Below are 26034 nucleotides of genomic sequence, written 5' to 3'. Positions count from 1 at the left end.
GTTTATCACTCTAATAAAAGTGCACATACAATATTAGGAAGAGAACACTTCTCTCATTATTGGATCATTAGCCTGAAGTGGTTTAGTTAACAACACATTCTTATATATAGAAAGCTTCTTTGAATTTCATATATATATATATATATATATATATATATATATATATATATATATATATATATATATATATATACACACACATATATATAGACTATAACTATATATAATTATATATAGAAAGCTTTCTATGAATATAACTGATATATATTCCCACAAGGTGAGGAACTAGAAAAAATGAGACTGCCTTGCGCCTGTGGCACCAGTCCCCACGCTTTCTGTTCACAACACATAGATATAGACATAGATTATTTTTACATTTAGTTCCTCCAATACACTTAATGTCCTGTTAAGAAGTACAGAGAAAATGTCGGAGTAAAAACAAAAACTTCGTGTTTAATTCTGAATTTGCGGATGGAGAAAATGATTCTGATCCAGATTAATAACAGGCTAGCTGCCATGCTTGGTAGTACCTTCTCCTCTTTTTGTACAATTTGTACAGTATGTTATGTCATTTCCTTAAATTGCTTTGTGAAAACAAATTGTGGTTAAACTTCCTTCTCTGACCTTGCTTACCTCCGTGTTTTCTAACTCTGTGTTTTACACATTTATTCTAATTATCTGTATTTGGATTTTATTCCTTATTAGGCTGTACTTACTCAGGACAGGTAAAGCAAATGTGATAATGGTTCCCATAAGAGAACAAGGTATGTAACTTCCTATTAGGGAAAAAACATCCTGTAGAACAAGAAAATAATCTATTCAGGGTTGCTAATGTTACTATCTCTTTTCTGTAGCTTTTCTGTAGGACAGGGTCTATGGTACTTTCCCCAAGAAAAGCCATGGGAGAGGGATTAATATTAGGCACAAAATACAACGAGCAATATTCATACTTTAATTGTTCTTAAAATATATATCCCACCCTTTAAATTAACCATTGTTGATGGGACTAAACAAACCCTGTCTTGTAAGAATGTCTTAGCTATTTCCTTAGAAATGAACAGAAACAGATAATTTTACATAACAACAGATTACCTTCAGCATAGCACCAATATCTCCCAAAAGAGGAAGTGCAATCTGTAATAAGAACAAAGAGATAATTAAATGCACTGAAAAAATAAACAAGTACTGCAATCCACCCCAAATTTATAACTGTTTGTTATATCCTTGTCATCAGAATAAATATCATTTTGAGGTCACGTGCCATTTAATTTATGCATTTCAGATGAGAGAGATCTAAGAATTTATTGAGAATTACAGTTTTCTGAGAATATTTTACCTGGGGTAATGCCCCCAAATACTCCCACTGATTACAGTCTGGATTACAAAGAAAAATTTATTCAGAAAGAGAAAAAACTATTCCATTGAAAAGTAGTTGTACAAGCTCTTTAGAGAATAAGAGAATTTTTGCATTAATTCTCTTTACTTTTATTTCACAATGAAGTCAAAATGAGGCTAAAGAGGGAAATAGACATTGGCAGACCCTTATTTTTACACCTTAAAATGTCCTTTAGCATGCTGATTCTATAAGCTAAAATAGATTTTTACCGGTTTACAAAGTGATCCACTCATTAGTAGAGCTAAAAAGGACCAGATACATACCCACACTTGGCTCATTAACTTAGAAAATGTTCGAGGTGTAGAAGGCTGAGAGATTTGTATGGTTAAATACTGTGGGATCAGATGGAGGTTTTATCATTCAAAATGACTAATTGACTGTCATGGTCTATGTGGCCTCCATATATAGAAATGCTGATAACTGATGCTATTTAAGATTTTATTGTACTTGAAAATAAGGATATAGTCTAAAATAAAACCTTGGAAAACTTTTATTGATCTAAACTAATTTTGAGAAACTTTTTGTTTCTAATTATCCCAGTCAGCTCTGTCTCTTAAAGTATTAGCATTCATGAATGCATACAATAATCCAGGCTATTTACTTGTTACAGACTCATTCAGAAAATAATGAGATTTATTAAGCAGCTAGCACTAGGAAGGGTCAAACCTCTACCTGTATTTTGAATATAATTGCTGTTGGATTGAGACATTAAATGCCCAAACTCAGCTAGGGTCAAACTTCTCTAGCTGAATTACAAACCCTGGAAAATGAATGTTTATCAAAAAACAATGCTAACTGCACTCTGATTTTTCTTCCTAAAATAATGGGAGCAAACAAAACCACCAGGTAGCAAGAAAACATTCTAATTAGTTGTGATGATAAAAATCTGTGTGCTCTGATAGAACTGCTTGGCCTTTGTGTGAAAGTCTAGGCTTTTCAAATACATAAACCAGGATCGGCTTGCATACATACGGGGTCACCCGGGGGACCTGGCATCCCTGGCTTTCCATCTCTCCCTGGAGCTCCCTAAAAAAAAAAAATCATCTTTTAAATTCCTCATATGAAGATAGGCTCAATATAAAAATACTAGAATGTAAATCTATTACTTACATCAGTCCCTGGAGTTCCTGGTAACCCAGGGAGGCCTCTAGGACCCTGAGAAGATAGAGAAATTATGATTACTTATGACACGAGTCTTCTGATAATTACTGTCTACGAACAATACTATATTTTCTTAACCAAATGACTTAGTAAGTATTCTACCTGAATACCTGGCTCTCCAGAGGGTCCTCTGGATCCCTACAAAGGAAAACACCATCAGTCAGAATTTTTTCTTTAGGTTAGGATGAGTATTTATTTAAGTGCCTGCTTATATGTCAGGCACTGAAAGGACTGGAAATTCAACTTGAACTCCACAACTCTTTGAAAGATTTAATAAAGTCTCTATATAATTAAAATAAGACAACCAACCCCATAAATAACACACGTATTAAAGTTGAGATACTAATGTCTTTAAAATTCAGGTTTTTAAAAAAATTCACTATTAATACAAGCTCCCATTTTTTGCAGTACAAATATGGCTGTACAAACAGTAGGTGTTATTCACTTGTTTCAACTGTATCTGACTCCTCATGACCCCATTTGGGGTTTCCTTGGCAAAGATAATGGAGTGGTTTGTTATTTCCTTCTTCAGTTTATCTTACATGGTTAAGTGACTTGCCCAGGGTCACATAGCTAGTAAATGCCTGAGATGATATTTGAAGTTCAGTCTTCTTCTCCAGGCCCAGGGCTCTATCCCTGGGCTGCCAACCAAATAATATACCCATCTCTTATTTCTACAGTAAAGGTTTGTCAAGTTGGATGCAGCATGATAGAGAGAAAAGAACATTGGCTTTTGTGTCAGAATATCACAGTTCCGGTCCTACCTCTGACAACTTACTACCTGTTTTGGGTAAGTAATTTAACCTTCCTAGACCTTTTTTTTCCACAGAGATAAAATGAAGGAAGTAGACTGGACTCTGAGGTCCCTTCTACCCCAGATCTGGGCCCAGGGTCTCTGTTCTTTGCTGCTTTTCATTTTTTGTTTGATGTTACCTTAAAAGCTGATGTACAATCATCAGGGTAGGAAGTAAAACTTAAATTGGTCAATTTTCTAATTTTAAAAGTTTCAAATTTAGGGTAACTAAAAGGAAGCTTAGATTTTGTTTAAATATTTTAATTATATGGACTGTTCTTTGGTCCTCCAATAATGATAATGGAAAGTAGGCAGATCAGCCTCAGAATATGTGTAGATGAAACACTTGGACAGCAGCCTTTTGTTCTCTCCGTCCTTCCCCTTCTTTCCGTTCTTTTCCCCTGCCCTCCCCTCTCTTTCTCTTCTTTTCCTTAGCTTTCCTATCCTATTCCTTCAGTCCCCTTCCTTTCTCCTTTCTTCTCATCTGTCCCTATCTTTTCCCTTCCCTTCCCTTTCCACTGGGAATAGAGAAGCAAAAATAAAACAGTCCAACCCCTCAAAATTTTTGTGTTTGGCAATGGCAACAGCAACAGCATGTATCTCCACTGTAGAATGGCAGGTCCTCTGTACTTTATGGTCTTAGAAAGTTGCCTGGTTCACTGACAAGTTAAGTGGCTTACCAAGAGTCACATGGTGATGCCTGAGAGTGCAGGGCTCAAAACCAGGATTTCCAGACTCTAAGGCCAACTCTCTCTCCACTATTGCAAACTGTTTCTTTTCTCTCAAGTTGATTTTTATTATTTTTTTCTTTTTTTTTTTTTTTTGTATTTTATCTTTGACTAAGAATTCCCAAACTATAATTCCCAAAACTACTTTTTCCTTTGTTCAGTCTTCTATTTCCAGCTGTCTCTTACATTTTTTCTCTGGAAAATGAATTATCTGACAGACCACATTACTCTCCCCTCTCATTCACCCACCTCTAAATCTCTGCATAAATTCAATAAAGGCCTATTTCCAAAAGGAGTATGGCTAAAGGAACATTTTTTCACCCTTCTTTTATTTTCAAATTCTATGTGCTTATAAGAGTCATTTAAAAATGTTCTTTCTAATTTTTCCTAATTGCTAAAACTTTTATATGGAAACTATTTCTTATACTATTTTATCCCTATATGTTACTTCCCCTTAAATATGAACTTTGTAATTTATTATAATTCCCATTGGTGTGAATTTGCTATCATTGACAATAGGAAAAAATCCCAGATATATCCAGGATGAAGGTAACAGCCATGAAGAGGGCAAACCCACACATGGTTGCCTAAAGGTACATCCACCATATAATCACAGGAAGCAGAGCTTTGATTGAAGAGAAACCAAGAGAAAGGTCAAAAGACAGCAAGTGTGAATGCATTTGGCCAGAGGAAGGGCAACTATATAGCTCACACTGCCTTAACTACATTCTCATTAACTGCTGTTCCTGGTAGAAGTATATAATCAAGGTCCTTTAAGGATCAGCATCAGATTCCTTTAATGCTGGAGATCTGATCAGCTGCTAAGAGATCTCAATTTGGACAGAGCCAAGATAGCAGAATAGAAGGACTGATCTGTAGAAGCTCTCCCAGTCTACAGCCCATAAAATAACTGTAAAAAAATGACTCAACAAATTATAGAGCAGCAGAAGTCACAAAACAACAGAATGAAAGGGATTCCAGTCCAAGACAGCCTGGAAGGCTGGCAGGAAAGGTCTATCACACTGAGCCCAGAAGACAGCGCAGCCCACAGAATCCAGCCCAGCCTTGGTCTGGCAGTGCAGCTCGAATAGGACCAGAGCAGGCTTCAGGTGCAGAATCACAGGGTGCAGCTACACTTCCCAGATTTCTCAATCTACAAATGCCAAAGACAGCTTCAAAGGTCAGTGAGAAAGTTCTTTCACCTGGGTGAGAAGGGAATGCAGTCTAACCCCAGCCCCAGATGCCAGTATTCATTTTTGGAGCCCTTGGCCTAAAGACCCTGGGGAAATTGAGCAGCTAATCTGAATCTCAGCCCTGAGAGGCAGTCCTGAGGTGAGGAGAAGCACTGGCTGGAGGAGTTGGTGGAGGCTCTGGAGAGGGAATCCTACCCACAGATCCTGAGCAGAAAAGCCTGTGGTTGCTCCCAGACCAGAGTGTAGCCCAGGAGGGGAGTAAACTTCTCTCCCTTGATTGTGCCACCTTGGAGAAACTGAGATCTTACAAGTTCTTAGAGATAACCTCCTCTTGACAAAGGACTCTAAAGTCAAGTAACTGACTGGGAAAATGCCCCAAAAAGGGGAAAAAATAAGACTGTAGAAGGTTACTTTTTGGGGGAACAGGTATTTTCTTCCATCCTTTCAGATGAGGAAGAACAATGCATACCATCAGAGGAAGACATAAAAGTTAAGGCCTCTACATCTAAAACCTCCAAAATAAATATGCAATGGTCTCAGGCCATGGAAGAGCTCAAAAAGGATTTTGGAAATCAAGGAAGAGAGGTGGAAGGAAAAATTGGGAAGAGAAATGAGAGTGACGCAGGAAAATCATGAACAGAGAGTCCACAGTTAGCTAAAGGAGACCCAAAAAATGCTGAAGAAAATAGCACCTTTAAAAATAGACTAACTCAAATGGCAAAAGAGATCCAAAAAGCCAACAAAGAGAAGAAATGCTTTAAAAAGTAGAATTAGCCAAATGGAAAGGGAGGTTCAAAAGCTCACTGAAGAAAATTGTTCTTTAAAAATTAGAATGGAGCAGATAGAAGCTAATGTCTTTATGAGAAAACAAGAAATTATAAAACAAAACCAAAAGAATGAAAAAATAGAAGATAATGTGAAATATCTCATTGGAAAAACAACTGACCTGGAAAATAGATTCAGGAGAGATAATTTTAAAAGTACTGGTCTACCTGAAAACCATGATCAAAAAAGACCCTAAACATCATCTTTCATGAAATTATCAAGGAAAACTGCCCTGATATTCTAGAATCAGAAGGTAAAACAGAAATGGAAAGAATTCACTGATCACCTCCTGAAAGAGATCCCAAAAGGAAAACTCCTAGGAATATTGTAGCCAAATTCCAGAGTTCCCAAGTTAAGGAGAAAATATTACAAGCAGCCAGAAATAAACAATTCAAGTATCGTAGAAATGCAATCAGGATAACACAGGATTTAGCAGCTTCTACACTTAAGGGATAGAAGGGCTTGGAAGATGATATTCCAGAGTTCAAAGCAGATAAGATTAAAACCCAGAATCACCTACCCAGCAAGAGTGAATATAATGCTTCAGGGGAAAAAAGTGAAATTTCAGTGAAATAGAGGACTTGTTGAAAAGACCAGAGCTGAATAGAAATTTTGACTTTCAAACACAAGAATCAAGAGAAGCATGAAAAGGTAAACAGGAAAGAAAAATCATAAGGGTCTTACTAAAGTTGAACTATTTACATTCCTACATGGAAAGACAATATTTGTAACTCTTGAAACTTTTCTCAGTATTTGGGTAGTTGGAGGGATTATACACACACACACACACACACACACACACACACGCACACACACACATGCACAGAGGGCACAGGGTGAATTGAATAGGAAGGGATGATATCAAAAAAATAAAATTAAGGGGTGAGAGAGGAATATATTGGGAGGAGAAAAGGAGTAATGGAATGGGACAAATTATCTCTCAAAAAAGATGAAAGAAATAGTTTTTACAATGGAGGGGAAAAGTGTGGAGGTGAGAGGGAAAAAGTGAAGCTTACTCTCATCACATTTGGCTTAAAGAGGGAATAAAATGCACACTCAATTTGGTATGAAAATCTATCTTACACTACAGGAAAGTTGGGGAAAAAGGGATAAGTGGGGTATGGAGGAGATGATAGAAGGAAGAGCAAATGGTAGGAGGGAGCAACTAGAAATAAACACTTTAGGGGAGGGACAAGTACAAAAAAGAGAATAGAATAAATGGGGGGTAGAATAGGATGGAGGGAAATGTCTTTCACAATATGACTATTATGGAAGTCTTTTCCAAAACTACACATATATATAGCCTATATTGAATTGCTTGCCTTTTCAGTGAGGATAGGTGGAGAGCAAGGAAGGGAGAAAAGTTGGAACTCAAAGTTCAAGGAATGAATGTTGATTATTGGTTTTGCATGCTACTGGGAAATAAGAAATACAGGTAATGGGGTATAGAAATCTATCTTGCCCCAGAAGAAAAGAGAGAAAATAGGGATAAGGGAAGGGAGGGGTGTGATAGAAGGGAGGGCAGATTGGGAGAAGGGGTAATCAGAATGCATGGTGTTTTGGGGTGGGGGAGGGGAGATGGGAGGAAATTTGGAACTCGAAATCTTGTGGAAATGAATGTTGAAAACTAAAAATAAATAAGTAAATTAAAATGTATAAAAAAGATATATCAATCTGCTGCATGAATTTCTGTTTTTCTCTGGGTCAGCCTATTCAGCATTGGAGCAAGGAAAATGTGCTTTCTTCTATTCTTAAAAGAGTAGGGATCCTTAGATTAGGGATCTTGTTAGCCTGCATATGTGTTCAAGGGCAGTGGAAAAGAACCAGGGAAGTGATATGTACTGGTCAGGTTGCTAAGGATTGATAGTCACTGACCAGTACAACCTCAGAGAAGGAGAACCAGCTGTGATTCCACTGAATTACTCTCAATTACCCTGAATTACTCTGAAGGGGGAACAGAGCACTCTGCTTCAGTATCTGTGCCATTGTCAAAGTGTTTTGTAATGTTTCAATAACTGTCATTAAAATATTATAAGGTAAGTTTCTTTTAGGCAGCTAGGTGGCACAGTGGATACAGTGCCAGTCCTAGAGTCAGGAGGACTCATCTACCTGATTTCCAATCTGGCCTTGGACACTTACTAGATGGGTGACTCTGGACAAAGCGTTTAACTCTGTTTTCCTTAGTTTCCTCATCTGTAAAAGGAGTTGGATAAGGAGATGGTAAAGTACTTCATTATCTTTCCTGAGAAAACTCTAAAAGGGGTCACAAAGAGCTAGACACAAATGAATAATAGGTTTCTTTTTTCCTTATTTTACATGAAAGAAAGGGGGGAAATAACTGTCTCAAATCCCATAGTGAGCAAAGTTGGAGTCATTATCAGAACCTTTAGCCCTAGGTCTTAGAAGACTATTTTGCTGGAACAAATATATTAGCTTTTAAATATATAAGCTTACCATGTCATTCCCATGCTCAATAAACTCTAGTGACTCACTATTACCTGTTACGTCAAATTCTTATATCTCCCTGTATCTTCCTCACCTGGCTTCAATCTACCTTTCCTGGATTATTTTACATCATTCCCCTTCACACCCTCTACAGTCCAGGCAAACCAGTCTTCTCCTTGCTCCTCACACACGACATTCAGTCTCCATCTCCATGCTTTTGCATTTCCAGTCTGCATGCCTGGGACACACTCCTTCCTCATTCCATTTCCTTTAAAAGCTCAGTTAAAATTCCCCCTTGTAGGTCAGGCTTTTCCTAATCTCCTCCACTGTCAGTCCTCCCTTCCTAATTGTTTTGTATTTATTGTGTACAGACTTCTATATGTACATGTCATCTCTCCTGATAGAATATAAACTTCTTGAGGGCAGGAATAATTTCATTTTTGTCTTTGAATCCTCTGAGCCTAGCACATAGCAAGTGCTTAATAAAATTTTGTCAACTGAATCAAATCCAACTGTGTGCACATAGTCCTTTTCCTTTCTGTGTTCAGGAGTTTGCTACCTTGGACCAAACTAATGTTTTTCCCATCACTTTTCCACTGTTTTCACCTTGTTCAGGCTGATTTCATGGATACATTCAATTTTGTTCCTTTCTCCAACTTACCTCCCACATTGCTTCTGGGAATACTGCCTCTCTTTGCTCCACAAGTCTATAACCATTTCTCTTTTTTTTCTGATAGCCCATCCTTTCTATGAAACTCTACTATGACAGTAATTAGGACGGTCCCTGATCCAAGCAGTTTTTCAATAGAATTAGTATCATTTCTCAAATGATATCACCTTTTAAGCCAGAAAATATGCTGAATGGATTCAAGTATCAGTTAATGATTAGATTTAAGTGATATCCACAGGTTCCTTCTATGATCTTAGATAGTCTAGACAGGTTTAGTTCAGGGACCAGGGTAAGTGTATCCTTAAATGTCTTGTAGAGGGTTCAAAGAATAAGAATATTAAGAGGAAAATACTATTGGTATAAATGTTCACAAAAGCATTCTATTCATTTTGCTTACTGGTTGGCCAGGAATTCCCATTCCTGGAGGTCCGATGTCCCCAGGGAGTCCATGAACACCTGGTAGTCCTCTTTCACCCTGTGTAATGAGAGATTTCCATGAATGCATATCTTGAGGATAACATACTTCCGCTGCTATATATTGTCAACTTCTTTTAACGTAGAAGTCTTAGCATTTTCCTACCTTTGGCCCTCGTGGACCAGGTGTCCCTGGAATTCCATCCAAGCCCTAAAAGAGTGAAGAAGCAGGTAGGTAACATTTTTGTCCCCTTGAAGACTCAAAGATTCTGGAAAGTCAATGTCTAAAATAAGTCATGTTGACCATTATTCTTAGAACATGCGCTTTTGCCTTTAGGGAAGGAAGGTAAAATTTAGGCCCTCTACAGATTAGAATGACTTTAAAAAGATGGAAGGTATGGTTTTATTTTAAAATCAAAACATATGTAATAAAGCATATTTCTCACTAGTAGGAATTTATGTTCTTGACACTAGAGGTAAGTGACCAAAAAAGATCATGAAATAGTAATATTATGTATAAATGTTTAAAGTTTATAATTACACATAGGGTCACACAGTTAGTGAGTGTCAGTTGGCTAAGGTTGCATTTGACCTCAGGTCCTCCTGACCCCAGGGCCAGTGTTCTATACACTGTGCCACATAGCTGCTCCAAGGTCTCCCAGTGCATCCTGGGTCATCTCCAGTCAACCTGATGAATATCGGGTCACTGGATTCAGATGGCTCTGGAGGAGAAGTGAGGCTGGTGACCTGCACAGCCCTCCTTGACTCAAAACAAAGTCAAGTGCAAGTCATGTCATCATTTCTCTGATGGCATGGTCTTCTTTGGCAATGAAGGATGGACACAACCCTGAATAACCACACAGAAATTTCCATGTCCTACCTAGACCTTAGCCTAGACTTGATCTTTTGCTGAAATGACCCTCCGCACCCTTTCTTTGCTGGACTTCTGGATGGAAGCTTCAAGATTCTGCATTAGCTCTGGACAGAGTAGGCATAAAAATAACACCTTAAAAGGCTTACCTGTAATCTAAAGCAGACCTGCACAACTTGGAGGTAGGTTGGGGCTAAAATTAAAATAGGCTAAACTTTCTCAGGTGGCCAATAGGTTTTTAGTGGCTCACTTTTCAAGTAAAAGTAATTAGAGATAGACTGATAATAACTGGTTGCCACAGGTCACGTGACAAACAGGAGACAGCGCAAAATGTTGGGCTACCTGAAATCTTTTGGTAAGCTTCAAATGCATATAGGCCATATGTTGTATAGGCCTGATATAAAGGATGAAATAAGACTATACTCACTGATTTGCCCATACGAGCTACTCAACACTAGAAATATATATGATTATACATGAAGGGAAACATGAATATTAAGAATCATACTTACTGGTTCACCAGGCAGGCTTATACCTGGAGGACCTGCCTCACCTTTTGGACCTGGAAATCCAGGAGGTCCTACAATTCCACCAGGATCTCCCTAGGAAAGGTAGAAAACAATGATAAATTAATTAAGTGATTTTAAAGGAAAGGAGCTAGAAGATTACACTGGTCTCCTGACTAGTGTCTGTCTCTGTCTTTCTGCTCTCTGCTTCTGTCTCTCTCTGCTTTGCAAACCTTAAAGTTCTACATAAATGCTATTATTATTTCATAGCAAGTATAGTGGCATTCTTATGCAAACAACATTTTCAAATATGTGTTTAATTGGGTGGCATCTCTAAAATATATTAGGTGAAATAATTTAAAAGGATTCCCTGGGTAACCAATCAGCATCAATATGGGTATACAGTATTACTATCCCCATGTAAAGATTGGTAAAAAGAGATCTCCCTTTCTAGCTCCAGGTTAAATTGCTTCCTATTAATGTACCATTTTAGTAATAGAATCAGAGATGGATTATCAGATTTCACGGATTCTTAGTTCACTGTGTCTATAGGTTTTTTATGTCATACATATTAAGGAAATCCAGTCCTGGCCAACCCTGGTGTTTTCTTCACTTTCCCAAAAGAAGGCTTTTCTATATCTTTCAAATATATCAAAGTACATAATATGTTAAAAAAATCAAATTGAAACCTTACCTTTTCTCCTTTAATGCCTTGTTTTCCCGGAATACCATGTTCTCCTGGTAATCCCTGGGCAATTCCAAAATAAAGGTAGCAAATTTTTGAAAAATAATTTTAATGAGTACTTGTGATTCTTAATAATAAGAATGGCATATTGATAAAAGGAGGATAGAGAAACTAGACCATTTGGAGACCGTTGGGCCAGTTAAGGGAATTTCTAGTAGGAGTACTGGAGTCTGCTGGTTCAGGTGACGCCTAGTGGAAACAGTTGACAATTGACCTGATAAAGGGGGAAATAGAACTCAATTTCCTCCCGGAGGAGTTTCTGCCAAAGACAAAATGAGAACAAATGCTTTGCAACATAGTTGCATCATGGACAGAGGCATAAAGGGAGCCTGTGGTTCAAGAGGAATTGACTATAACATATGGCAACAATTCTTAGGAAAGAGAAAGGACAGGAATCTTTTCTACCTGTTGACATTTCATATTCTGTCTTTTCTTCCTTTTTTGCTTTTATTTTTTGGAAACTTTCTCCAGCCCCTCTTAATTCTAATGCCTTCCCTCCATTAATTATTTCCTGTACATCTTGTATATAACTATCTTTGAATAAATATACATACACACACACACACACACACACACACCATGTTTTCTTTCTCCATTAGATTACAAGATCTTTGAGGGCAAGGATTATCTTTTGCTCTTTTTGTATCAGGCATTGCACAATGCCTGACACGTAGTAGGTGCTTAATAAATGTTTATTGATTGATTGAAGTACTAGCTATTCTTACTCTTACGTCTCATCCAATGTGTGGCTCTAGTTGCTATATCTATGAATCAGTTTTCTTTTTTTCTTTCGCTTTCTTTTCCTTTCTTTTTTCCTTTCTTTCTTTTCTTTCCTTTCTTTTTTCTCTCCTCCCTCTTTCTCCTCTCCCTTTCATTCTTTCTTTTTCCTTTCTAATTCTTCTCTTGGTTAGTTTATATATTCTTTTCATTATCTTTCTTTAACCTTTTCTTTATTTCTCACATTCTCTATATTTATTTCTTTCCCTTCCTTCCTTTCTTCTACTTCCCTCTTTCCCTTCCCTTCATTCTTTCTTTCTCCCTATTTCTTCTCTTGCTTAGTTTAGACGTCCCTTTCATTACCTCTAACTCTTTTTCTTTATTTCTCACATTTCTGTTTATTTCTTTCTCTTTCTTCCTTCTATCTTCCCCTTCTTTCTCTGTCTCTCCTCTGACTCCCACTTCCTCTCCTGTCTCTTACATTTTTCTATTTTGCTCATGTCATTATCAGCTTAGTGTTTTTGTTTTATCAGGTGATAATATTAATAAAATACTTTTCTCTCCACATTGTATGACCAATGTAACATGAGTCTAGGTCATCATGATAAATCATGGACAATTTGCTCTTGAGTTTCTGTTCCAACTGGGGAGATACATCCATTACCCAAACAAAGCTCATTCAAAATGTTTGTTGTTTCAGCAGTGCTTCCAGGAAGAACAGTTTGGGGGGATAATAAAGTAGATAAAGTGTTTTTAATACTAGAAATTGCATTTGCTCCCTGTAACAGATACTCCCCTTGCTTTTTCCTAATTTCACTTTCCCTAATATCCTCCCTTGATGTTCCAACTTTGTTCCTGTCCCCTTCTCACATGACAGTATTTGGCAAACTTTTACTCGATACAAGTGCCTTGAGTTATTTGAAGGAAATGAGCAAGAGATATCCAGTAAATAATACATATGTTTACAAAAAAAGAATGCCTGAATAATTTCATAACACATATAGAAAGCTTTAGGATGTATCTCATTTTAAGAAGTTCATATCTGTAGAATTTAAAATAAATATGCAAACCTTCACCAAAAATACCAAAGTAGTCTGAAAATGCAATATTATCTAACTGCCCAATTCATGTCTGATTCTGGAACCCAAATAGTAGATTTCCTTTCTTTGGAGGTCTTCCATACAGATTTGAATGCCATTTATCAATGTGTTAAAATCGTGACTTCTTTCTAGTTTGAGTCGGACTAACTGAAGTCCTTTCCAACTTCAAATTCTGTGATTCTGACTTTAAGGATATTTCTATTTTTCTGAATGATTATATTGATGTAAGAAATATTTTAATGTCTTTTTTCATGTAAGACTCAGATGAGATTCAGATATCGTTGGCAGGTAGCTGCACCAAACCACTTTCTTTCAATCCAGGGGAAACATTACTTCATTTTACATAATTGCTTCACATTCTCTTCTTCTAGAAGTCTAAAACTACCATTTAATTAATAATAGTTCAAAAGAATTCCTAAGTAGGCTAATGATATTTAAAAGGATTTTATATTGCAATTGGCTACAGTGAGCAGGTGCAAAAGCATTTAGCAGGGGTGATAACTCATATTCTAATCCATCTGAAAATCATATGCCTCAGAAAACATAAAATAAAGTCATCAAATGAAGAAATCTTAAAATTCCCAGAAACTATTTTTTTTTGTTTTTTGATGGGATTATTGTGAGCTTATTCTCAAAGCTTTTAGTACATTATATCTCATTTTTCTAAATCAGAAACACAGATTTCTTCTATGCTTACAATATTTCCTGGAGGTCCTCTGGGTCCGATGGAGCCTGCTGGTCCTTGCTGACCCTATATAAGAAGTTAATATGTATTTTAGCTCTAAAGATAATACTATATCTAAACATAACCCCAATACACATAATGACTTCAGTGGTGCCTTTTATGACTACTACAGAATTTCTTGGTCTATAGCAATGTGTTATTGTCACAGATATTACTGTCCCTTGATAGTAGTTTAGTATACATGAGATGTTGAGGGACTCTTTACCAATGTTTCAATTTAAAGAGATCTATTATCAACAGCAGGTGTTGCCTGGGTACATGACTTACTCACTAATAGCGTATATTCTTTGCTAATCTCACTCAACAGCTGCTAGCAGCTGGGACACTCCTGCAAAAAGGTTCCTACACTTGGAATTCAAGAATTTGGAAGCTAGGTAATTGGTATAGGTGCCAAGTCATCTAAATTCCCCTTTCTAGTAGAAGAAAATCACTTTAAGGATTGAGACCAAGAATTATAGTTTTTGAATCTTTTGACTCAGATATTCAGTGGCAAACACAACTTTGGAACTCCCAAAACATCAAAATTATGTTGTAGAACATATGGCATAGATATGGTGAGTATAACAAATGAGTTTAATAAACGTACTCGCCATGGAGAGCACTATAATGCCATCAAAGCATGCATGCATCTAAAATGACTGACAAACCCACATTTTTGCTTTGAATAGAAAATGAGAACATAGGATTTTTTTTTCATTTTATCTCTACTATAACTTTATGTACCTTAATTCCTGGATTTCCTACAAGCCCAGGGAGACCAGAAGCTCCAGGTTCACCCTAAATATATTGTTGAGAAAGACCAAAAAATGATTACTTAATATCAAAACAGCTTGAGGAAATGCTATGAGTTTATAGATGAGAAATGAAAATGGTAATGAGATTACCTTCACTCCTGGTGATCCTTTTATCCCAGTTTCTCCCTGTAAATAAAATAATAATAAGCTTAAACTTAAATAGAGATAAATGCTAATTGTTCAGTCTATCTGAATAATAACTGACTGGTATACAGTAGATGGAAAATTTTAGATGATATGGTAAAGTTAATAATGTTTCATAGACAAGTCACAATCTAAAATCCTTGGTTAAAATAAGTGAATGATAATTTTCTAATTTTCTTTCTCTTTAGTAGCTCTAAAGTTTTGTCTTCTGATCCAAATGCCATTTTTCCATTTCTCTCATAATTGTTATTTTCAATAAAATGGTTATTCTAACATATAACCTTTTGTACAGTTAACAACACTCAGCCAACATTATTATAATTCAGTGCTATTTTCATGGAGAATTCAAATGATTAAAAACCAACCAAGAAGAACACTTAAACTATCATGTCCCAGATATTTTGTTTTCATGTAAATGTACCATATGATTATAGGATTTAGATCTGGAAGGGACCTTAAAGATCATCTCTTCCAGATCCCTCATTTTACAGATGGAAATTGAGTACTAGAGAGGTAAAGAAACCTGCTCATAGTCACACAACCAGTAAGTGGTTAAAGTGGAATGTGAACCTCATTCTTTTGACTCCAGGTCCATGGCTGCCAATGCCAAATCAACTGCCCAATGTTGGATTGATTTTATAGGACCATAAATGCCTAATCATCAATTGCAAAATATAATGTGCACTTCCAATAAACAATGAAAAAAACCTAATAAATGATATCATTTAATAAGCTTCAATAACTTATTCAGTAAGAAAATCCGGAATTCATAGGAATCAAAGTTGTCATGGACTCCCCATCAATACTATTTATTGTAAAAATGCTCCTTCATCTTCAACTACTTCATGGTACTCTGTCAGTATTTTACTCTCTTCCCTGTCCTATAACCCATATATTTTGTCATCAAGTCTACTTCCCTTCTCCTACCCTAAGGAATGACAACTAAAATCTAAAAGGAATCAGAAGAAATTGAAAACATCTGAAAGGGAGATGATATCTAGTTAATGAATCTCCTTTTTCTCCCTTTGTAAAAGGTTATTCCTGTAAATGTGCATAGAAAGCTGTATCAATTATAAATGTTACAGATTGACTTTAAATGTGGCTGCATAAAAGTCCTGTAGGCCAAATTGAACCCTCCTTTACAAACATTCGTCCACAATAAATTAGCACTGTGGAGAGCACTACTGTTGTTCCTGTACTAGAGGAGGTTAAGGCTGATGCATAGCTATAACTTAGGCATTCCGAGCTGTGGTAGACTGAGCTGATATGATGTTAGCACTGAGTCCTGCACCAGTTATGGGGACCCCTAGAAAGAATGATGGTACCCTAAGGAAAGGAGAACTGACCTAGGTCTGAAATAAAGTGAGTGTGTCTTCAAGTGAGGGAATGTTGTACTTCCAGTCTGGGCAAGATGGGAAGCCTTAATCTCAAAGCAAAAAAACCAACCCAAATAACAACAACAAGAAAACCCAAACCACAAAAGCAATGAATGGGAATGTCATGCAGAATAGCTGTGGTAGTTAAAAAAATAGCTCACTGGAATTAATTTTGAAAACCTTTTTTTAATGCACAAAATGAAAAAGTAATTATTAATTAATATTATTTAGGATGTTGTGAATAGTTGACAAGTTAGAATTCTGTGAGATTAATGCAGGGGACAAAAGAGTCTAAATTAAAACAGAAATACTGAATGTGTGTGAAAATTGTAGAGTCATGAAGTAGCAGACCATTATCTTGAATTACTTTTTAATTTATTATTATTGATAAACTTTAACAAAGCTGATAAAAACTAAAAAGGAATCAATGAAAACACTTTTAAAAAGTAAATGAATGATTTACAGGTTTTCTCTATACTTTGATTATTTACCATTTGCTAAAAGAACGGAGGGCCGTGAGTTTTAACTTTAGTTAGGAACACTATAATCTGAGGTTCGCTGCTTCTTAATATTTTAAAAAATTAAATGGTTTTTATACTTGGTTTCTATCATTCTTTTGATTGTCTTAACTTTGCATCTATGTATATTTCTCCCTCTTTTAATTCCTCATAGTCATGATTCATTACAATTCAATATTACATTACATTCATATACCACATTTTATTCAGCTATTTTTTGGTCATGTTTTCAGTTCTAGTGATCTGCCTGCATATTTTAGGCTATGAATGTGAATGAATAAAATACAATGTATTAAGCACTTACTATGTGCCAAGTACTATATTAAGGATTGGGGATACAAAGACAAAAGCAGACAAAGCTCCCCCCGCCCTTAAGGAGCTTCCATTATAATGAGAGAGATTATATTCATAAGTGAGTGGTGACCAAGGAGGAGAACTCTAGTCCAAAAGTTACAGGGATAGTGAATGAGGACACAAGCTATCCAGGAATAATAAAGAGCGGCGTTAATCCGGCAATTTGTAGTTCTTGAATTTAGTGATAATTGAGGCCATAGAAGAGATGGCTAGAAATGAGGAGTAAGGGAAGGGCAGCAGGGTCCAAGACTCTATAGCTAGTATATCTAACTGTGAATATTATTCTAAAGATAAATCTTTTCTTCTTGTTAGTTGTCCCTTTATAGCATAAATCTTATAGTAAGGTTGATGGAGTCAAATGGAATGAACAATTTTGCAATTTTTATCACAAAATTCTAAGGCGTTTCCCAAAAGAGTTACCATTTCCCAGCTGTATTAACATCAACACCCTTGTTTTCCCACAGATACACCAACAGTGAGGTTTTTCATCTTTTAGCATCATTGCCAATTTGATACATATAGGATAACACCACTGAGTTGTTTTAATTTCCCTGATTTTAAGTAGTCTTTCAAATGGTTGTTGATAGTCTGTGCTTCTTTCAAAAACTAACTATTCATGTCTTTTGGCCACATTCATTGGAGCATCACTCTTAATATCTCAGTTTGTATCCCTTCCCTAAAGATTTTGGATATTCAATTTTTATCAGAAATATTTAATGCAAAGATCTTTCCTAGTTTGCAGTCAAATACATTCATGTACATGATTAAAATTGTTTTGCTTTCCATCCACCGCATCCTATTACAGTTTTTAAAATTAGCTTATTAGCATCAATCTAATCCTAGACTTTACACAGACCTCCATATAAATGCTCTCCTCCATTCACACAAAATACAGAACCCAGGGATTCTCCCTAGATCGATATAATCCTCCCACTATTCTTTACTTTTTAATCACGTCTAGGTAGGAATGTGGGTTAGCATATCTCTCTTCCCAATTCCTTATCTCTTCTTTACCTTGTTCTGATCTGTGTCCCCCACGTTCAAGGGATAATAATTCCTTCCGGCTTACTGTATTCCCCTTTCCTCAAAGTCACATTCTTCATTCTGTTTCTATTCTGTGGGTTTTTCATCTATTTCTCTCAGTATCCCTCTTGTAAGGTGGTATATATCAAAGAGGCAATAGCCTTTCTACCCCTTATAGATAAGCATGTAAAAATTATAACACACTAATTATTCATTCCTTGTTATCAAGTCTGGTTAGTCTTGTTCTGATTCTTGGTCTGTTCGAATGCCGGAGGCTCATGCTTACCCTGGTTTCTTTAGCAGTAAGGTTTAAAAATCTTCTTTTGTATTAAAATTCCATCTTTTCTCCCAAAAATGTTCAGAGTTTCTGGATAGGCAATATTGGAATCAATCTAATAAAATTTCCTTGTTTTTCCAGTATATCATATTCTAATTTCTCTTTTCCTCTATTGGCTTAAATGAAAAAAAATTTTGTGATTTATATTGGTGCTATTTGCTGTGGATTTGTTTTTTGATGGTTCTTTATCAGATCTTCCTTTGTCATTGAAGCTCTGGAGCTCGATGACTACATTTCTGGTTGAATTAAATTTTGATGTCTTTTCCATTAGTTTTCTGAGGATTCTATTGATCAGAACTCCATTTTGGATTTTTAGTACCTCTGGGAAATGTTCTTGATGATTTACTAAAGTAAGCTCTTTGTTTCTTCATTTGTAGAGAGTGGGGTGAGGGGTGGAGACAATCATTATTGTCCTGTTGTCTTGCTGAAATCTATTCTCCAGCTCCATTGTCTTGACTTGTAGAGATCTCCATTTTTTTTCAGTTGTATCTTGGGGATGTTGGGGTGGGATGGAGGTGTGGTGTCATGAGAAGAAGCATTGTACCACCCTACTTTTTAAATGAGGTTTTAAGCTCAGTGTTCTAAACTTTTGAGTCTTATATTTTTCATTTTTAAAATGTATTTCAGTTGATTTAAAATTTATTGATACTTTTTTATGTCACATTCACTTCTAAATATTCTTCACTCCTTCTCTCCAATGAAGAACAAAGCTTTTTCAAAAGAGTCCAGAAAAATGAAACAGCACAACTACATATGACAGTATATGCAATATTCCACACTTGTGGTTTCCCGCCTTTCCAGCAAAGCTGCGTTTTCTCATATCTTCTCTGCATCTAAGCATCGTCATTATCCTTCATTTATCTTTATGCCAGATATTTCTCTGAAGAATATTTCTATAGATCCAATTTTGCTTTGGGGGTATCTTCTTTTAGTATGAATGAATGAATAAATGAAAAAATAGTAAACACTTTTTGTGAAGCATTGTGTTAAGTACTGGGGATACAAATATTTAAGCAAAGATGGTCCTTTAAAGAGTTTATACTCTAACTGGGGAAACAATATGCATTTGGAAGTGGTAGCCAGGTAAGGGCACTTTGACTTGGAAAGTTGAAGAGATGGTAAATAGGATTATAAAAGAACAGACTGACATACCCCCAAAAGAAGTACTCTCCTTCCTGATTATTTTTGTTTTACTTTGTCTCATCATATTTATTTATTGTACTACAGACTTTTTTCTTTACACATTTCTTCTATAATTCATTTTGCATTTATTTGAGGTGATTTTCCTGCGAGGATATCTTTCCTTTCTTGTCTTTATTTTGTTTTTCTTCTATTTTATCTTATTTATTTATAGCTAATTTGAGGTCATGAAGAGAAGTTAATGGAATGCTTAAAGATATGCTTAAATGTACAGAATCACGATTTTTCTCAATGTGCTAGCTTTGATATTTATTTGCTTGATAAAATACCAACATATTTAAAAATTAAATGAATGAATTTTTAAAAAAGCATTTATTAAGCATTTACTGTGGGCCCAGGATTATGCTAAGAGCTAGTTTTATAAATTAACAAGCAAAAAATACCTGCCTTGAAGGGTTTATGCTCTTGTAGATGAAAACAACATCTCAGTCATTGGTAGCCATAGTGTGGTCTGGGAAGTCACAGTGATAGTGAATTAAGTCATCACGCAATTTATTGAAAGGCATAACCTTTCAAGGAATGGTTTTGTTGATTTCACAATTGTTTCCAGAGTGAAAAGAGAAAAAAGGAGGTTGAGGGAGGTGATGTAAATGCAGTAGCACAGCATTAAAATGCCCAGAGAATAAGATGGTGGGTCTGAATGGGATACTAAACATGATTAACCAATCAAGAACACAGGATGGGAGCTAAAGTGCCAGATTGCAGGTCAGAAGTTGAGGTTGAGAGATGTGACATAGCATGAAAAGAGCCAAAGAGAAGTATGTCTTGCACGTGGGAGACTGCACAAGGCTTTCAGTAACTCTGACCTTCTCTCTGACAAGCCTTGGTTGTTAGGAGCACAGAAGTCATTTTCTCTTTAAGACTCCTCTTTGAGGGGAGAAGGACAGAGTCTTTTGATGGGTGCGTGGGTTTTAGTATAAGAGTGTGTTTTAAGCTGGAGGTAGGCTTGAGATTTCAGTGGATCTAGAGAGAATTGTCTAAGGCAGGAATGTGAGATGTATCGGTGCATTTCATCCATCAAACTGACTCTCTGTATCTATGGCAACACTATGCTCCTGAGTGTGCAACAGCTCATTCAGTTATTCATCCATCAACAATATTTATTTTCTTCATGTTGCCCCATTTTCACATATGGCCCAGTAACAGCTCTCAGCTAACATGACATTCACAGTCTTCTCCTGCTTTTCTTCAGCCATAATTGTATTTTAAAACAATGAAACGAGAAGAAAAATGTAGCTGGTCAATAAATTGGTTGTGCAGTACATATATTTTGAAGCTTGTCTGACTGATTTAATGTAAAAACTATGTCCCAGGATGTGGAGAATTTGAAGAGACTTCAGAGATTATCTAATCAAATCCTCTTTCACAAATGGCTGTCCAGTCCCTGCCTAGACATGCTCACCAGCGCTGGTTTTACTCTTTCTTGCTCCCCCTGCTTCATTAGTAAAGGTGAGGGACTGGAATGCTCCTTGCCCACCATTGTCACTTCTGGGCTCCCCCTCTGCCACCATCACTCAGTAACCTCTCTTTTGAGTTTCATTCAATTCATCTTTAACACTCAGGTGAGATACGTTAACTGTTGTCTACTGACCTCCAGAATCTCCTTCCTTTCTCAACTAGTGCAGTGCCTGACTCACAATATTTATCTTCTTCTCAACTTCATGCTAAGGGATTTCCCCATGCATATTGGTATGTCCTCAAATACCCTAGCCTCCCAATTACTCAGATTAATCATTCCTCATAATCTACTCCCGCTGCCCCATTTCTGGGTCACTTAGTCCCAGTCAGTCAGTCTGTAATCACTTATTTAAGTGCCTACTTAATGCATTTTACTAAGCACTGGGGATACAAAGAAAGACAGTCACTGCTCTGGAGGAGCTCACAATCTAATTGGAGAGAACATGCAAATAACTGTGTACAATCAAATTATGTACAGAACAAATTTGAAATAGTGAAAAGAGGGAAGACTCAGAAATGGAAAAGGAATCCTGTGGACGGCAGGATTTTAACTAGAACTTGAAAGAAGCCAGGAGGTGGCAATGAGAAAGGGGAGTATTTCCTTCGTCTTGCCATTATCCACAAATACTCCACTTTACTAGTTATAACTCTGAAATTCCTTTACCTCATAATCTATTGTCATTCTGCCTCTTCTTCTGCCTCACATCCCTTTCATTTGTCATCCTCACTGTGGATTCCAATACAGCAACCCCTCAGTTCTTTCCAGTGCCATCACCTGTAGCCAGCACTGGCCACATTCTCCTTTCTTCCCTATCTTGACACTTGTTGAATCAATTCAGTGTCGTACCATCCTCTTGTCTCAAGTCCCTTGCCCCTTTACCTACTGAAGATCTCCCTCACTAAACCTCAATCTTGGATGACTCTCACATCTGCCACTTTTGCTCCTACTTACATGCTGATGAACAAAGCTGGAGAAAATGATAAAACTATTATAGTGGATCCACTATAATATAATATAATCTCATTTAGACCTTCATTGCAGAAGGGCAATCTTTTTACACCTTCCTAGTTAACACTATCCTACTCACCACAATTATTCTTCCCAACTTTCCATGACTCCTCAAGCTTTTCACAGCTCCTCGTCTCTAACTCTCTCAGATGAGAACCTTGCCTGATATTTCACTGAAAAAATTGAACACATTCTTCTAGAGCTTCCTCTTTTCTCCTCATTTCCCATCACTCAAATGCCCTTCCACTATCACCCTTTTTAACCTGTGTTTCACATGATGAAGTGCCCTTCTTTTCAAGAAAAACTCTGTATCCCATTCTATCCCATCTTCCCCAGCAGATTGCTTTCTCTATCATCCCCACACTCTCACTTGTCTTTAATTTCTCCATTTCTATTGGCTACTTTCTGCTGCCTACAAATATGCCCATTTTCCCCCATCCTCAAAAACCCCTTACTTGATTCATTTATCCCATCTAGTCATCATCCCATTTTTCTCTATTTTTTTTTTTTGCTAACCTTGAGAAGGCAGTCTACAATCAATGCCTCCACTTCTACTCTCTCACTGTCATCTTAACTCTCTATCTTCCAGCTTCTAACCTCATCATTCAACTGAAATAGTTACCAATTATTTTTAATTGCCAATAATTTAATTTTAATATTTTTCTTTCTTGACCCCTCTGCAGCCTACGAAAAGGTTGATGACTTTGTTTTCCTTTTTCCTTTCTTCTTTTTTTCTGCTTTAACATATTTTGTAATTTTTAAATTTTAAACTTAAAAATGAGAAAAGTGAAACTAACTTAAATAAAAATAAGAATAGAAAAAAAACATTTTCATGTGCACAGCAGAACATAAGAGCAGATTCAAAATATAAAGCAATAAATTTCCATTTCAAGAAAACCTATATAATAAATGCTACACATTGTGTTCAGGGCTGTCCATCTTTTATATACTTCCTCATAGGTTTTATTTTGTTTTCTGCTGTGCACTTTTTACTTTGTTCTCCCCCTCCCCCCAAGAAGGCTACACTTAACTGTGGATAAATGTATATGTACATACACACATACATATATACATACATATTAATATATACACAAAAACATATATGCATAAATACACTTCCATGCATATACAAATATAGATGTGTATATATACACATATACATTCAATAAGCATCTATGTAAGATCATACTATATTTGTTTGTACTCTGTTTCTCTGTACGTGAATAACAATTACTTCCTTGAGATTTTGTGACACTATCCTCTCTGAGCTCACCTCCTATCTGTCTGACTGCTACTTTTCCATTTCCTTTGCTGGATTTTCATCTCATTCATGCTCATTAACTATGGGTTGTCCCAAAGGCTCCATTCTGGGCCCTCTTCTCCATGTATACTATTTCACTTGGTGATTTCATCAGCTCTCATGGATTTAATTATCATTTCTGTTCAGATGATTCTTAGATCTATTTGTTTAGCCCTAATGTTTTTCCAGACTTCCATTTCTCATCTTCAATGATTGACTGGACATCCATAACTGGATCTTTCACAGACATATTAAATTTAACAAGTCCAAAATTGGCCTAATTAGTTTTCACCTCAAATCCTCCCCTCTTCTGAAGTTCTGTATTACTGCTGGGGGTTTCACCAGTCCTCCAGACAATGAGGTGCCATCCTTGCCTCTTCCCTCTCTCTCACCCTGACTATATCCAACCTGTTGCTGATTCCTGTCAATTTTACTTTTGTAACATCTCTCCTATATATTTCATTATCTACCCTGATATTGACATCACCCTGGTCCAGGCCTCATTAATTCCTCTCTAGAGTGTTGTAATAGCCTTCTGGTTGATCTCTCTGCCACAAGACTTTCATCACTCCAGCTCATCCTCCATTTGTTTATCAAATTTATCTTCCTAGAGTGCAGTCTGACTGTGTTATCCCCTCCCCCTGTTCAATAAACTCCAGGGGTTCCCTATTACCTCCAGGATCAAATATAAAATCCTATATTTGGATTTCAGAGCCCTTTAAAACTTATCCCCTTCTTACCTTTTCCAGCTTTCTTACCCTTACTTCTCTAAAGCTTTCAATCTCTCATCCCCAGCCACACACACACACACACACACACACACACACACACACACACACACACACACACACACACACACACACACACACATTGTGATCTTCACCGGCAGTCCCCGTACCTTGTTGGCTTCATTCAAGTCTCAGTTAAGGTCCAACCTTATACCAAAAGCATTTCTTAGGTTTCTTTAACCTTTCTGCTCTCCCTCTGAGACTCCCTCCAACTTATCCTGTCTATATCTTGTTTATACAGGTTTGCTTGAATGCTGTCTTCCCTATCAGACTGAACTTCTTGAATGCAGGGATCTTTATTTGTTCATTTTGTTTTTGTTTTTTGGCCTTCTTTGTATCACCAGTCCTTAACACAGTGCCTATCAAACAGAAGGGAAAGGGGACAAGCATTTATTAAGCAGCTTACTGGCAATGTCTTTTTTCTTTTCTTATTTTGTATTTAAGTTTAAAATAAATAACACACACTGAATTTATTTATTTTAAACTTAAATACAAACTAAGAAAAGAAAAAAGACATTGCCATTTGTATGATGGAACATAAGAGAGGATTCAGAATATAAAGCAATCAACCTATATAATAAATGCTACAATTGTGTTCAGTGCTGTCCGTCTTTCCTATACTTCCTCCTAGATGCCCAGGGTCACACAGTTATAAGTGTGTAAGGCAATAATTGAACTTAGATCTTCCTGACTTGTAGTCCAGCACTCTATTCACTGAGCCACCAAGCTGCCTATGTAGTAGACACTTAAACTCATCTTATTGATTTGTTGACAGAACATTTCCATGGATATAGAACTCACTATGTTACATGAGCAGTTCATTCCATATTTAGATAACTTCAACTGACTTTGTAGTTATTCAGTCAGTTGTATCCAACCCTTTGTGACCCTGTGGACCTATTGTTCTACTGTCCATAGGGTTTTCTTGGCAAGGATGTTAGAGTGGTTTGCCATTTCTTTCTCCAGTTAATTCATTGGATCCATTTTTGTTAGGCAATGAGACATTAAAAGGCTTGCTCAGGGTCAGCTAGAAAGTGTCTGAGGTTGGAGTTGAACTCAGGTCTTCCTGACTCCAGGCTCACTTATCTATCCACTCAGCCATCAAGTGCCTCCACTTGATAGAAAGTCTTTATATTGAACCGAAATCTAGATCCTTTAACTTCTTTTCATTGGTTCTATTTCTTCCTTCTGGAGTCTCACAGAACAAATTCATTCTATTTTCTTTATGACAGTTCTTTAAATATCTGGAGAAAATGATCATGTCCCTCACCAAATCTTCTTATCTTCAGGCTGAATGTCCCCAATTTCTTCAAAGAAACTGGAGAAACTGATTACGTTTTCTTAACATTATGTATCACAGACACATTGCTTTTCTTTTGCTTGCTTCTGTGCTTAGTCCATTACTGAGATGAGATGCCGTTTTT

General features: G+C 36.6%; 1 protein-coding gene across 1 annotated transcript in view; it reads right to left on the bottom strand.

The window, feature by feature from the left end:
* The window catches only part of COL19A1 (collagen type XIX alpha 1 chain), a 408633-nt gene that overhangs the window by 76449 nt on the left and 306150 nt on the right, over window positions 1-26034 (bottom strand). The window contains exons 22-32 of the mRNA XM_072642569.1: window positions 15194-15229; window positions 15033-15086; window positions 14262-14315; window positions 11697-11750; window positions 11009-11098; window positions 9792-9836; window positions 9609-9686; window positions 2660-2695; window positions 2507-2551; window positions 2369-2422; window positions 1093-1134 (exon numbers count right to left, since the gene is read on the bottom strand). Of these exons, the coding sequence (XP_072498670.1) occupies window positions 1093-1134; window positions 2369-2422; window positions 2507-2551; window positions 2660-2695; window positions 9609-9686; window positions 9792-9836; window positions 11009-11098; window positions 11697-11750; window positions 14262-14315; window positions 15033-15086; window positions 15194-15229 (588 nt within the window). The remainder of the gene's footprint in view (window positions 1-1092; window positions 1135-2368; window positions 2423-2506; window positions 2552-2659; window positions 2696-9608; window positions 9687-9791; window positions 9837-11008; window positions 11099-11696; window positions 11751-14261; window positions 14316-15032; window positions 15087-15193; window positions 15230-26034) is intronic.

The sequence above is a fragment of the Notamacropus eugenii genome, chromosome 2 (genome assembly GCF_028372415.1).
Source record: "Notamacropus eugenii isolate mMacEug1 chromosome 2, mMacEug1.pri_v2, whole genome shotgun sequence".
Classification (NCBI taxonomy): Eukaryota; Metazoa; Chordata; class Mammalia; order Diprotodontia; family Macropodidae; genus Notamacropus; species Notamacropus eugenii.
The sequence above is the reverse complement of the archived record's forward strand: the minus strand, read 5'-3'. Positions and strand labels throughout refer to the sequence as shown.